The sequence below is a fragment of the Trachypithecus francoisi genome, unplaced genomic scaffold (assembly GCF_009764315.1).
Source record: "Trachypithecus francoisi isolate TF-2019V2 unplaced genomic scaffold, Tfra_2.0 Lachesis_group11, whole genome shotgun sequence".
Taxonomy (NCBI): Eukaryota; Metazoa; Chordata; class Mammalia; order Primates; family Cercopithecidae; genus Trachypithecus; species Trachypithecus francoisi.
This window is the reverse complement of record NW_022681456.1, coordinates 104760830-104774436: the sequence shown is the minus strand read 5'-3', so window position 1 is coordinate 104774436 and position 13607 is coordinate 104760830. Positions and strand designations below refer to the sequence as shown.

Genomic DNA, 13607 nt, shown 5'->3' with positions numbered 1-13607 from the left:
TTTCGGTGTTCTACTGCAAAGTAAGGCAATGATACTCAATAACAATAATATGTTATATATTTCCAAATAGCTGAAAGAATTTTAAATGCTCTCACTACAAGTAAATGATAAATATTTGAAGTGATGGATATGCTAATTATCCTCATTTGATCATTACACAATATATATATATCTCAAAGCATCAGATTGTACCCCATAAATATACACAATGATTATTTGTCAATTAAAAATAAAATATAATTTTTTAAAAGTCCCAACTGAACACCTGGTTCAGATAAGATAATTTCCAAGAAAACTCACTCAACTTCCGTCACCTCCTTCCTCAACTTCCCACAGAGGAAATCTATGCTGCAGCTACAGCATCATGAGAATTTTAAACACTTTCTTTTCTCAACTAAGTACTATAGATTTAGTGTCGTTTTGTCACCATGCCACTTGCTGCTCTTGAGGCCTTTATTCCTAAAGCCACTGTGATTGGATGTGTTAGATGGTAATATTCCTATTGTTCAACGTATTTGACGGTTAAATGAAGCACAATATCCAAGTTTCAAATTAGACATGGCTTCTGCTGGCCATGAGTCGAGAAAATGGCTTTTAGAATTTCTAATTATATACTTAGTTGTAAGTAGGTAGTTTTCTTTACTGACCAAGGCAAACCTAGAAAGAGCAGGCTACCAAGCAGCAAAACAGACAGCTAGATAGGAGGAATAAATTCCTGTGTTCTAATCCTCGGGAGGGTGGCCATAATTAACAATTTATCGTATATTTTCAAATAGTTAGAAAAGTGAATTTTGAGTGTTCCCAACACAAAAAAATGATAAACGCTTGAGGTGAAGGATGTGCTAATTACCTTGATTTGATCATTACATATTATATACATGTATCAAAATATCACACTGTACCCGATAAATATGTACAATTGTTACTATTTAACCATAATGATAAAAAAAAAAAAAAAAACTGGAGGAAAATGTCTGTCATCTGGGAACACTCCCCAGCTCTCCGGCTCATGCAGCACGTTTTGCCTTTGGGTGTAGTCAAGCCTACGGGTCACTTGGCAGAAGTTTCAAAAGAAAACATGTGCCTTCTGGAAATAGTGGCCTAATCTCCTGTGTGCAGGTAAGCATATTGCTCACTGTTGTGGAATTCCTGGAATAATGTCAGAAGGAATTTTCAGAGGAATGTTCTGCTTGACTGAATAAATTGTGAAGTTCTGTAGTTTCTACAGCAAACAAATAAATTTAAGAAAAGTGTGATACATGGATTTTTTTTTTTTTAGATAGTAATAAGAGCTAAAAGAAACACATCACTTTTCCTTGGTTCCTGTGACAAGTAAACAAGAAATACCAATAATAAATGTAATCCCCATGATTGATGAAAAAGTACCTGTGTTTGTGTATTTCCTCCTTCAAGCAAGGCAATGCCGAGGAAAATGCCTTCTGAAAAAATTCTGTCATTTTTGGTGTTCACTATAACATCGATGACAAGTTCTGATGCACCTTCTTTATCCAGCAGACACTGAATATCTGACATTGATATCCCCATCTTATCTGAATCTTGTCCAGAAAAGCTTCCTGTGATTAGAAAAATAAATAAACCTTAATTGTACACATTATTAACATGTAAGTTTTTCAAATTCTTAAATTTCATTATTTTAATAAAAATATTAATCATTGAGATTTTTCCCTACAAAGTTAAATATAATAGAAGCTTGAGGCTGGGCATGGTGGCTCACGCCTGTAATCCCAGCACTTTGGGACGCCAAGGCGGGCAGATCACTTGAGGTCAGGAGTCCGAGACCAGCCTGGCCAACAGAGTGAAACTTCAATTCTACTAAAAACATAAAAATTAGCCAGGTGTGGTGGCACATGACTGTAATCCTAGCTACTTGGGAGGCTGAGGCAGGAGAATCGCTTGAGCCTGGGAGGCAGAGGTTGCAGTGAGCCAAGACTGCGCCACTGCACTCTGGCCTGGGTAACAGAGCAAGGCTCTGTCTCGGAAAAAAGAAAACAACAACAACAACAACAACAACAAAACAAACAAACAAAAAAAGCTTGAGTTTAAAAAATCAAAGTTTGTAAAAATAGAACTCTTCATTAAATGTTTGACACATGTGATTAAATGTTTTTCTTAAAATTAGAAAAGAAAACTAGCTTTATTTTGTCCTTAATTTCTATATTAAGAGATTATAACTTAACTATTTTTCCAAAGTCAAAAAGCAAAATCAATTCTGATGTTCAAATCTGTTGTTTTATGAACCCCAAATTGTATGAAAGTTTTTAATAGTGATTTTTAAATGACTCTTTTATATCTCCGCCATTTCAGTAAAATACAAGAGTAACAATGACATGGAGATGTATCATGAGAAACCTAAAATGAAAAAACAGATGACAGGACTTACCTCCCACCTGTGCAGTTTTGGAGTAGGCTCCTGATAGGTGTCCATTCATGCCAATACTATAATCACCTTTAAAGTATCGATTCAGAAGTATCTTTCTTAATGTGTTACCCTAATAAGAAGAATAACAAAGAGTTAGTTTCCTTTTCTAACAAAAGTGAAAAATGCCAGTAGGCTAAATGCTTTAAAAGCATTTTGTGAATGATGTTGAGGCATGGAAAAATTTACTTTATATCAGATAATATTTTCTGAGGCAAAAAATTTACGAGTACATCCAATAAAACAATAATTTTGCTTCTCATAATAAATAAACAGGATGGGAGAAGCTTTTTGGAGGTGATGAACAGGTTCATGGCAGATATTGTGCTGGTGGTTTCATAGTGTATACTTATCTCCAAACTCATCAAGATGAAGACATTAAATATGTACAGCTTTTTGTATGCCAATTAATCATAACTCAATAAACAGTTTTAAATATAATTTTATTCTGTCAAAAATAAAAAAGAAGAGTGTGTTCAATAGAATGTACTAGAAAAATCACAAATGCTATAAATTTAAGATTGCTTCAAAAGCTGTAGTTTGCAGAGTTGGGGAGTATCAGTCACCTAAAGAAGACTCAGAATAATAAATACCCTAAGAATTGGAAAGCAAAGGGCTTAGGTAGAGGAATTTAGTCAGAAGAGCAAGAAAAGAGTTGGGAACAGAGCAGGTACTCAAAAAATTAACCTTGATAAAACAGACTGAATTATATTTAAACTCCAAAATGCTTTACTCAGAAGACTGTGGGCAAAAGACAGTGTATTCCTTTACAAATTACATAATCCAAAACTTCCTAAGTCTTCAATTTTGTACTCATTACAGGACATTTTTACAATAATACATTTTGTAATATAATTGCTTACATGTACATAAGAAACACAGATAACTCCAAATCTTCTCTTTTATTGGTGATTATTATTTTAATAAAAGGAGTGCTTTAAAAGCATTATTTAAGGAATACTTGTTTAAACTATTTACATTAACACAACTTCAGAGGTGTTATTCCCACCTTGCAGGTAAGGTAAGGAAACTGTGGCCCAAGAGCTTAGGTAATTGGCTGCAGATCTTGCAGCTAACAGGTGACTGAGCAACACCTGACTCCACCTTGGCTACAAAATCCAGCCATTTCTTCGTGTCATGCTGCATCCAACCTTCATGCTGTGACATGTAGCTCTCATTGCCCCTTCACTTTCTCATATTTTGGTTATTCTTTCTGAAGTTCTTTAGGTATTATTCTCAGTTCTTTTGTTGTGCTCCTCTTCTGTTTGGCAATTTCATCTTATCCTCAGTTACACAATCACTTCTGCTGATCTGCCTGCCAAATGTGTTTCCTCCAGCCTGGACCTTGCTTTCCTAAGCTTCTCACTCTGTTTCCATTTAGATTTCCTTACCTGTGTCTTGAGGTTCCACTGGAAGCTCAAACTCAATTTTTCAGAACACAGTATTCCTTCTCTTTCAAATGTTTTCCCCTTAATTTTAATTTCTTTTAAGAAGATCACACCCATTCTCGTCATTTAAGCTCCAAATTTAAGGAATCACCTACTACGCCCCCACCCCAACTTGACAATGATTTGAAATGTCAAATGACATGAAATCCTGCCCGTTCTACCTTTTCAGCTGTAGCTTCCAATAGTGCCTTCTTAAATTATATTTTAACCAAATTCAACCATGTGATCATTTCTCTCTCTCTTTTTTTTTTTTTTTTTTTTTGAGAAGAGTCTCGCTCTGTTGTCCAGGCTGGCGTGCGGTGGCACGATCTCGGCTCACTGCAAGCTCTACCTCCTGGCTTCACGCCATCCTCCTGCCTCAGACTCCCAAGTAGCTGGGACTACAGGTGTCCACCACCACACCTGGCTAATTTTTTGCATTTTTAGTAGAGACGGGGTTTCACCGTGTTAGCCAGGATGGTCTCGATCTCCTGACCTCGTGATCCACCCGCCTCGGCCTCCTAAAGTGCTGGGATTACAGGCGTGAGTCACTGTGCCTGCAGAGCCTTCTATGTCTTTCCTTTCCTCCTCTTATATTCATTGCCTGAAATGATCTTCCTCCATCTTACTTATGAACCAGTCCTATCTTCCCTCTCCATTCTACAATATTCATTAGGTGCCAATTGTTTTAGGCACCATTTTAAGTCAATAAGACATAACCCTCCCCTCAAAGAGCTCACAATGAGATGAGTGCAATAATAGAAACATCTACCAAGTCTTCTGGAAGCATAAGAGGAGCCATTGACTCTGAGGAGGCTCTACATGGCATAGCCTGTCTACTAACTTGTGTGATCATCAGACAGACCTGTCTTGTGCATAGTTAACACTCAACTAACACGTCCTAAATGTCACAGTGCCAAGAATCTTTACTTATTTATTTATTTATTTTGAGATGGAGTCTCGCTCTGTTGCCCAGTGTGTACAGTGGTGTACACTGGAGTACAGTGGTGCAATCTCAGCTCACTGCAATCTCCACCTCCCTGGTTCAAGCAATTCCCCTGCCTCAGCCTCCTGAGTAGCTAGGATTACACCATGCCTGGCTAATCTTTTTTTTTTTTTTTTGTATTTTTAGTGGAGACTGGTTTCACCATGTTGGCCAGACTGGTCTCAAACACCTGACCTCAGGCAATCTGGCTGCCTCGGCCTCTCAAAGTGCTGGGATTACAAGCATAAGCCACCATGCCCGGCCAGTGCCAAGAATTCTAACAGACACTGGGAGTGTCTGGAGTTTGCTTATCCTTATAACAACTTTTATTTATTGGTACTTAAATTCTTAGAACTCAGACATTTATTATTGCTTCCTGTTTCATGTTTTCTTTCTTTAAGACCTCTTCATAATGGGGTGTACTAAGTAAGAGTGGTGACTGGTTTCAAAAGAAATAGTGAAGTGTAACAACTTATTCTACCAACGAATACAACTCTACTATCCACTATCCCTTATAAAACTTAAATACAGCACCTAGAAGAAACATAAGAAACGAAAATAGTCCTTACTTTTTCTTTTTTTTTTTTTTTTTTTTTTTGAGGCGGAGTCTTGCTCTGTCGCCAGGACTGGAGTGCAGTGGCCGGATCTCAGCTCACTGTAAGCTCCGCCTCCCGGGTTCACGCCATTCTCCTGCCTCAGCCTCCCGAGTAGCTGGGACTACAGGCGCCCGCCACCTCGCCCGGCTAGTTTTTGTATTTTTAGTAGAGACGGGGTTTCACCATGTTAGCCAGGATGGTCTCGATCTCCTGACCTCGTGATCCGCCCGTCTAGGCCTCCCAAAGTGCTGGGATTACAGGCTTGAGCCACCGCGCCCGGCACTTTTTCTTTTTTCTTTTTTCTTTTTTTGAGACGGAGTCTCGCTCTGCTGCCCAGGCTGGAGTGCAGTGGCCAGATCTCAGCTTACTGCAAGCTCCGCCTCCCAGGTTCACGCCATTCTCCTGCCTCAGCCTCCGGAGTAGCTGGGACAACAGGCGCCCGCCACCTTGCCCGGCTAGTTTTTTGTATTTTTTTAGTAGAGACAGGGTTTCACCGTATTAGCCAGGATGGTCTCGATCTCCTGACCTCGTGATCCGCCCGTCTCGGCCTCCCAAAGTGCTGGGATTACAGGCTTGAGCCACCGCACCCGGCCACTTTTTCTTTTTTTAAGAGAAAGTCCTTTGAGTTGAATTAAATCCACCTGGGCAAAGAATATTTCTTCCAAAAGGAATGGAAAAACAAAAAAAAGCATTTCTTTGGAGTCAATGCCTTTGAGCAATTACTGTGATTCTCATTATAGCAGAAGGAGATGCTATGAAAAATCTTTTAGACCCATAAACTACAGGGTTGAAGTTATAAGTTGGGGAGAAAAATGTGAGGTCATATTAACTGAAGCATTAATTTTTTTAAAGGGTAGCTCAGTTTGTTGTACTATTCATGGATCTGGCAGGAGACAGTTGGCCCACCTGTAATAACTGAAGCTGACAATGTAAAAATCCAGGACTTTTTCTTGAAATTGCACAAGTCGGCATCACTGTCTGAAAGGGAACCTGTTGTGAAGATGACTGAACCCTTATGAACTAGTTTCCCTTTTAGTCTCTGCAAGAATCTTTTATGTATTATTATTTCTATTATTATTTAGAGATAGGGTCTTGTTGTATTGCCCAGGCTGGAGTACAGTGGCACAATCATAGCTCATTGCAAACTCACACTCCCGACCTCAAGCAATTCTCTCACCTTGGCCTCCCAAAGTTCTGGGATTACAGACATGAACCACTGCACCTGCCCCGGAAGAGTCTTTTAATCACACCTTTTTATCACACTGCTGCAAGAACCCAACCAAGAGATAAACCGATGAGTTTTTTTAAAGATGAAATAGAAAAACTTTTTTTACCGTTTACTTTTTAAAATGCCCTTTATACTGCTAGAATAATAAAACTATTGAAAACCAGCCAAAGAGTAGAATTACGTCACACCAAATCAAAATAAGCATCATATTTGTGATTATTTTTAAATTCGCTTTGGCAGATAAAATCACAGTGCCTATCAGATTCATAGACATCAAAATCAAATGAGCAACACTCTTCTTATTCAATTATAGCCTCTTAGAAGCATCTATTTACTCACTATTTAATATTCAGACTGCCATAGAAAAGGCAGGGGCTTCCCATTTTTCTGTTCTCAACTGAAGCCACTCTGCCTGGGTTTAAATCCCCTCTATGCCATATACTAACTGGGGATCTTAAACAAGTTACTTCATCACTCTGGGCCTCAGTCCCTCAACTGTCAAATGAAATTGTTAATATCTACTCTCAGAGGACTTCTGTGATAATAGTTAAAATTTACTAAAAGTACTTGGAACAGTTTTCAACACACAGTAAGTGCTATAAAAGTTGTGCATTGTTGATGTTATCCCTGCTAGTATTATCCAGATTATGGGAACAGTCTACAACTTGCAAAGTGCTTTTGTAGACACTTTCTTACATTATACCAAATCTCCCCACAAAAGTGAAATAAATTTCTAGTATATTAAGAAAATGGCAAAAATAATAAATGATAAACTGCCCCCAAATCCTAGCTTTTTAACTATTAATCAGTCCTTGGAATTATATACTCATTAGCTAACATGGCAAAGTCACCCTAAAGCATGAACATACTTCACTATATAAAATGTACCCTTACAACTTCAACTAAAGTTGAAACAAATTCTGTCTTGGTTCAAATTTCATAGTTTTGTGCTAAGACAAACTCTGGTGCTAAAAGTGATTAATGAATAGGTATAAACAGAACAAGATTCTGTTATGTCTTAGTAATCTTCATTTAAGAATAAAAAAATTCAGATATTGCTACATCACAAGTTCAGCAGAAAGTGACTTCTCTTGACAACTATCCAGTTCTGACTTAAGCAGTGAGAGACAAGTACTGTGTCCCAATTTGCTTTGGGGCATTCTTGATAGTTTACACTATCTGTGCAGTGGTGGTAGCTTAAATGTGAGTCATTTCCCCAAATTACTTTAATTCAAAAGTAACTGTAGAACAATTGTCAGAAATTCTTGTGTCAGGGTTGCAAATAATTGTCTCAGAGCTGCAATTGCCATGGCAGATATGAGGGAAGAACTAAAAGCACATTAGGCCATTGTGAAAAAAATTTCACCACAGTTGAGAAGTTTGACTTCTGTGCTGGTTCTTCAAATCCAAAATGCATTCCTGATACGCCTCCCATGGAAGGTCTCTTTACTGAGTGAGGACAAGCAAGGAATGTCCTTTACAGCCTTTTCAATATCAGAGTCACTTCCAGGCCACAAGACACTACTTTTAGCCAATGTCTTCATGTGAACACATCCCAGATGTGCTAAATGTAATGTAGCCAAGATAACTAACAACTACCTTCTGAAATTACAACAAAATATCTCCATAAAAAGACATCTTTTATGGCCAGAGAAGTCGTGCTGACGGTTTGCGAATATCTGGGAGGACTGGGTGTTTCCCGCCCACTCCCTATTACACCGAGTCCAATGCATCAAAAATTAAACAGCTCAGAAATCATTGCCTTTCACTGATAGAAAGGATAATCAAATTTATGGATCCTAGAAAGGACTAAAATTTTGTATCATTTTTGAGAAAGCACAACTCTGTTTGCCTTAATGGGAGATTAATAACCTTAGGAATGAAGAGTTCAAGGATGTGTGATATTTGAGGTACAGATACTTACATTCATTCCCATCCCCTTAGAAAAACAATTTAATAAAGTAATATTTTTCCATTATGTAAAATACAATCAAGATATCATGAAAAAATGACAACCAGCATCCTAGAAAACTAAGTCCTCAATTAAAAATTCAAAAGGTAATGAAAACTGCAAACTAAAGATGCCCAATTTAAGACTTACCCTCAAAGATTCATAATTAGCTACTAATCAGCTGAGATCTACAAGGAGGTGATGATATGTATCTGTTGGTCTCCCCATAGTCCCATTTTAACATTAAATTTGGTATTTGCATAATTAGTGTTTCCGTAACCTTTTGGTTTAGTAACAATATATCTGATTAGGTATTTTTCCTCATTTGAATTCCCAGGGGTAAAAAGGTACATTTCCCATTTCAATACAGTATTGTAACAACTATATCTTTGTGGAGTGATATTCTGTCCACCATTATAATCAACTATATTTTCAGATAACTCCTTTGGGAAAATATGGTCAATCTCTTATAATCTAGCTGTCTAATCATTTGAACATCTTAGTCTCTCCGTCCAAGAAGTTGTATGTCAGTTTTTCTCCCTGTTGCCTTTGCCTAGCTTTCTTAACATAGGAGACACAAATTTCAATAGGAGTAGTTATGTGCACTCAGAAGATGCTCTTCTCATCAACACAATGACACACTCATTACAATCTTGAAAAATATATGATGTCTCAATGATTCTAGTAAAGAGCCTTATGAAAAAACAAGACTGTGGAAAATGTTAGATCCAAATATTCATTCACCATAATGGCAACCTACTTCCAAATTTCTTCTTTCCTCGTTCTTATTAATTGTAAAGACATTTATTACATTTCTACCATGTGTCAGGAAGTAGAAAAGTGAATGCAAAAAGTAATTCTGCAGCATATGCTGAAAGAATTTTCAGATATGTAGAGTTGAGACATATGGCACTGTTTTCCAATATAAATAATCCTCGCCAGACCATTTGATTCCATTGGTGAAATTTAAATGTTTAAACAGTAAATGATGAGGTATAAATATTTGATGATGATGCTGAATGAAAGAGTGACTTCAATAACCACCCTGAGTTTATCAAATATCCTAGCCTCAAGACAAACAGGGTTGCTGAGAAGGTTTTGTTAGTAGATTATTCTATATTCCATAGATAGCAAGGAATAAAGAAAACTGTATTTGTTTTCTTTGGGGCATTAATTAAAACCTCCCAGTATTTGAATTCCAGGAAGCATACTAACATGAAACCCAACAGACCCTTCTACCTCAACCATTTTAAATACAGGGTTTGCTGAAATTCAGAGTTTGAGAATTTACGCAATCCCTCACCAGTAGGACTTGAGAATGGATTTCACTGCTTGTAATTGTTTAGTTTTCGGAATAAGCAGTCTTCTGACTTTCAGAACAAAAGCTGAGAGGAGGGTAAGTAAGCAAGAAATGAGCAGACAAGCTTTAGATACAATCTTCTTACTGAAGGAAAATGACTGTATTCACATAACATAAATCAGTGCCTCATAAAATCACACTTAAAGACAGTGGCACACAATCATTAAAGTGAAGCCCATAGTCCCCTGGTACACAGTATAAAAACCTACTAGAGTACTATTTGTTACTGAAAAGACTGAAATCAGTGGTGCCAGTGCAGGCGTGTGCAAGCTCGCCAAACACTGGGGAAAATGGAACTTCAAGAGGTAATTTCAAAGCTTCTGCAAAGACCATGTTGTTGTATGGGAGGTATATAACTCAGCAATGGACTCAGCTTACAGTCCATCCCAGAGAGCACAAGGGGAAACAGCAGGAGAGGGAAGGAGATTTAAATAAACAAGAAGACTGACACTGATCTGAACAGCAATATGAACTTCAGTGGGAGAAAGGTCTTCCTCCTGGACAATGGGGAAAGTCGTAACTAGTTTGCTGTTTTAAAGTTCTAACCCCAGATTCTGTGACGTCTGTTATATTTCCACAATCATTTAGTGAAGTTAGGTGCAACTTTGGAAGGTGGTGTCACAGAAGATGAGGAACAATACATACAGGGACGTATCACCAGCACTATCCTGCCCTATATTGGCCTTCCTGTTTCTATGGAATTTTTTGCATTCTCAACAGTAGTGCAGCAGTCCTTGATCTTCAAGCTGTGACCTCCTGATCCACAAACAAGAGAGTGTGGCTGGCTCACAGGGCAGTGAGACGAGTGCATGGCTCCGAGGAGCTGGCAAGGAAACAATGGGGTAGAAGACCCACCCCCCACCCCCACCACACACACACACACACACACACACACACACGCACACACACACGCACACACGGAGTAAGTGAGAGACAAAGACCTCATTATTTTTCCCCAAAATACTAGAAATAAATTATTCTTAAAAGAGAGGAAGAAAACTAGCACTGGTATTGCTTATCAATCAATGCAATATTTGACAACATATGTACGAAGCTAAATTTTAATAAATTCAGAATATATTTAGAAGTTCCTCAGATAGGACAGTCTATGGAATCAATGGAATAGAGGAGTTGTACATGGCACAACTTCAAAGGGAAGCCTTGAGAATTAAATGAGATAATATCTACACACAGTTTAATACATAAGAAGTTCAGTGTATGAATGCTCCCCGCATTGGCAATGATAATGCACGTTAGTGGACCTTAGAGGAAATGATGTCTCAAAGAGTAATGTGATTGGTTTGAGTCTGGGTTCTTCCACTTACTGGCTTTGTGATCCGAAGAATTTTAATTAACTGCTCCAAGGCTCAGTTTCCCCATCTATGAATAATAATATTTACACTGCAAGGCTATTTAAGGATTAGGAAATCAAATAGGAAAAGCTTTATGTTCTTAGCCCATAAGAAGTACTAAATAAACAGCTACTGTAATATTTTATTTTATGTTTAAAGGAAAGTATTAATAAGTTTCAATCTGGGGAAGACTTGCACAATTGGTGACATAAAGAGGGTATTACAATGCCCAGTGCCACAAGACAGCCATGGCTTTCACAGCTGACATCAACATCCAGCCCCAACCTTCTATAATTTTTCAAGAGAAAGCAAATGAAAAACAGCATTCATTTTGTGAAAGACTACTTTGAAACCAATTTGATGCTATAAATTCTTAAAAATAACACTTACTTGTGGATAGGTTTCAATCACCCCTATTACATGTGCAAAGCAGAATTCTTCAGAGGATAAGTTAGACAGACTTTCCCGGAAGTAGTGTTAAAAGGAAAACCAATATTCCATTTTCTGTGGGAAAAGAGCTATTTTCCCTCCTATTTAGTTTTAACACAAGAAATGTATTAAGTATATTTATAAAGTTATTATCATGCAACAATTGCTCATTAGCGGAAAGGCTGTGCTTCCTAACACATACCCATATGTCTTTGCATAGCCACAGGGTGCCCCTCTAAGTCATTCTTCACTTAACATTCGGAGGCTTGCAAAACAACAGATAACTGGTATTCAGAATACATGACTATACAAAGAGTGTTTATAAATCAATAAGAATCTTGTAGAAAAGCTGACAGAACTGAACTGGCATTTCATATAAGAAATACATATGGCCAATAAACATGAAAAAAATGCTCACCTTCACTGGTAATCAAAGAAATGCTAATAAAATGGTGAAGACACCATTTTATACCCAATAAATTGACAAAAATTAAGAAGTCTTACAAAATCAAGTGCTGAAGAGGACGTAGATCAAGAGAATGTGGGATGCAAATTGGTACAACTACTTTGGAAAATACATCAATATATGCTCTTAGCCAACAATTTCACTCCCCAGGGGAATGTGCTCATGGAAACAAATAGTATTATATCCTAGACATTTAGATCTGCATTGATAGTAATAGCAAAGCAAACAACAAGCAAAACGTCACCTGGAATCAACCCAAATAACAAGTGACAGGAAAATGGACAAATAAATTATGGAATATTCCCAAACTGGAATATTATACAAGTAAACATGGATTAAACAGAGCCTCACCATAACACACAACTACTTTGATGAATGTTAGAAACAGAATGATGACAGGGAAAAAAAGGGAAGTCCTAGAAGACAGGCAGTGTGGTATTCAAAATGTGAGCTACCAGTTGCCGCTGGAAGGGGAGGCCAGAACACAAGGTAGACACAAGTTACAGGTAATGTTCTCATTCTTCAGTTGGGTGAGGAATTCATGAGTCTTTATTATATTATAATAATTATATTCTAATGCTTTATAGTTAAAATTTATGTTGCATATATTTCTTCATAAAAATCCAATATCATAGTAAAAGAAAATGCTCAAGAAATATTAGACATCATGATGACAGCTTTCTACATAGGATGTTCTGTTGCTTTCCAGCTCTCTTTGAATCCTGGCTAAAATCTATAGCACTATTTTAGCGGATGATACACGATGCAACACCTACAGATTTGAGCCACTGTCTCACTGACCTCAGAACAATCCACATCTTCCTCTTGTGACACAGCTTCTTAGTGTCTTTTCATGCTCCCTTTTGCTTCAAGACATCAGCAGATGATGTTCTCTTTCACCAGCCATGCTTTCTGTCCCCCGACCCTGAGTCCTCCTAGCTTTACTTAACTCCTACTTAACCTTTAGATCTCAGCTCAACCATACTTCCTCAGGGTCATCCTCTCTAACCTCACCAAGTCAATTCTCATTAAGTCCTCTTATAGCATATACATCACCATGTACTTTAGCTGTATATTTACTTATACTAATCTTTCAATGATTTCTATCACCCTCTATTAGATTATAAGTACCATGAGGAAAGGAACTGTACCTTTCTTTTCCTTTTTGGCTGACCATTGATTCCAACACCTAGCCCCAAAGCCAGCAAATTAAGTACTCAATAAATATTTTTGACTGAATGTATGAATCAATGATTTTGAATAGCGATCACTGAATTTATCAACAAAATTTGATGCTGAGTGTCCTATTCAAGGATGGCTGATATATGTTGTATAGCATGTCTGACAGCTTTGGAAAACATTTGAGATTTACTCAA

The 13607-nt window shown here is 37.6% G+C and overlaps 1 protein-coding gene across 2 annotated transcripts in view; it reads right to left on the bottom strand.

Annotated features, from left to right (window-relative positions):
• ITPR2 (inositol 1,4,5-trisphosphate receptor type 2) overlaps positions 1-13607 on the bottom strand; it is a 493382-nt gene that overhangs the window by 157952 nt on the left and 321823 nt on the right. For both annotated transcript variants that reach the window (XM_033222612.1, XM_033222613.1), the window contains 2 exons: positions 2402-2510; positions 1387-1574 (listed from right to left, as the gene is read on the bottom strand). In XM_033222612.1, the coding sequence (XP_033078503.1) occupies positions 1387-1574; positions 2402-2510 (297 nt within the window). The remainder of the gene's footprint in view (positions 1-1386; positions 1575-2401; positions 2511-13607) is intronic.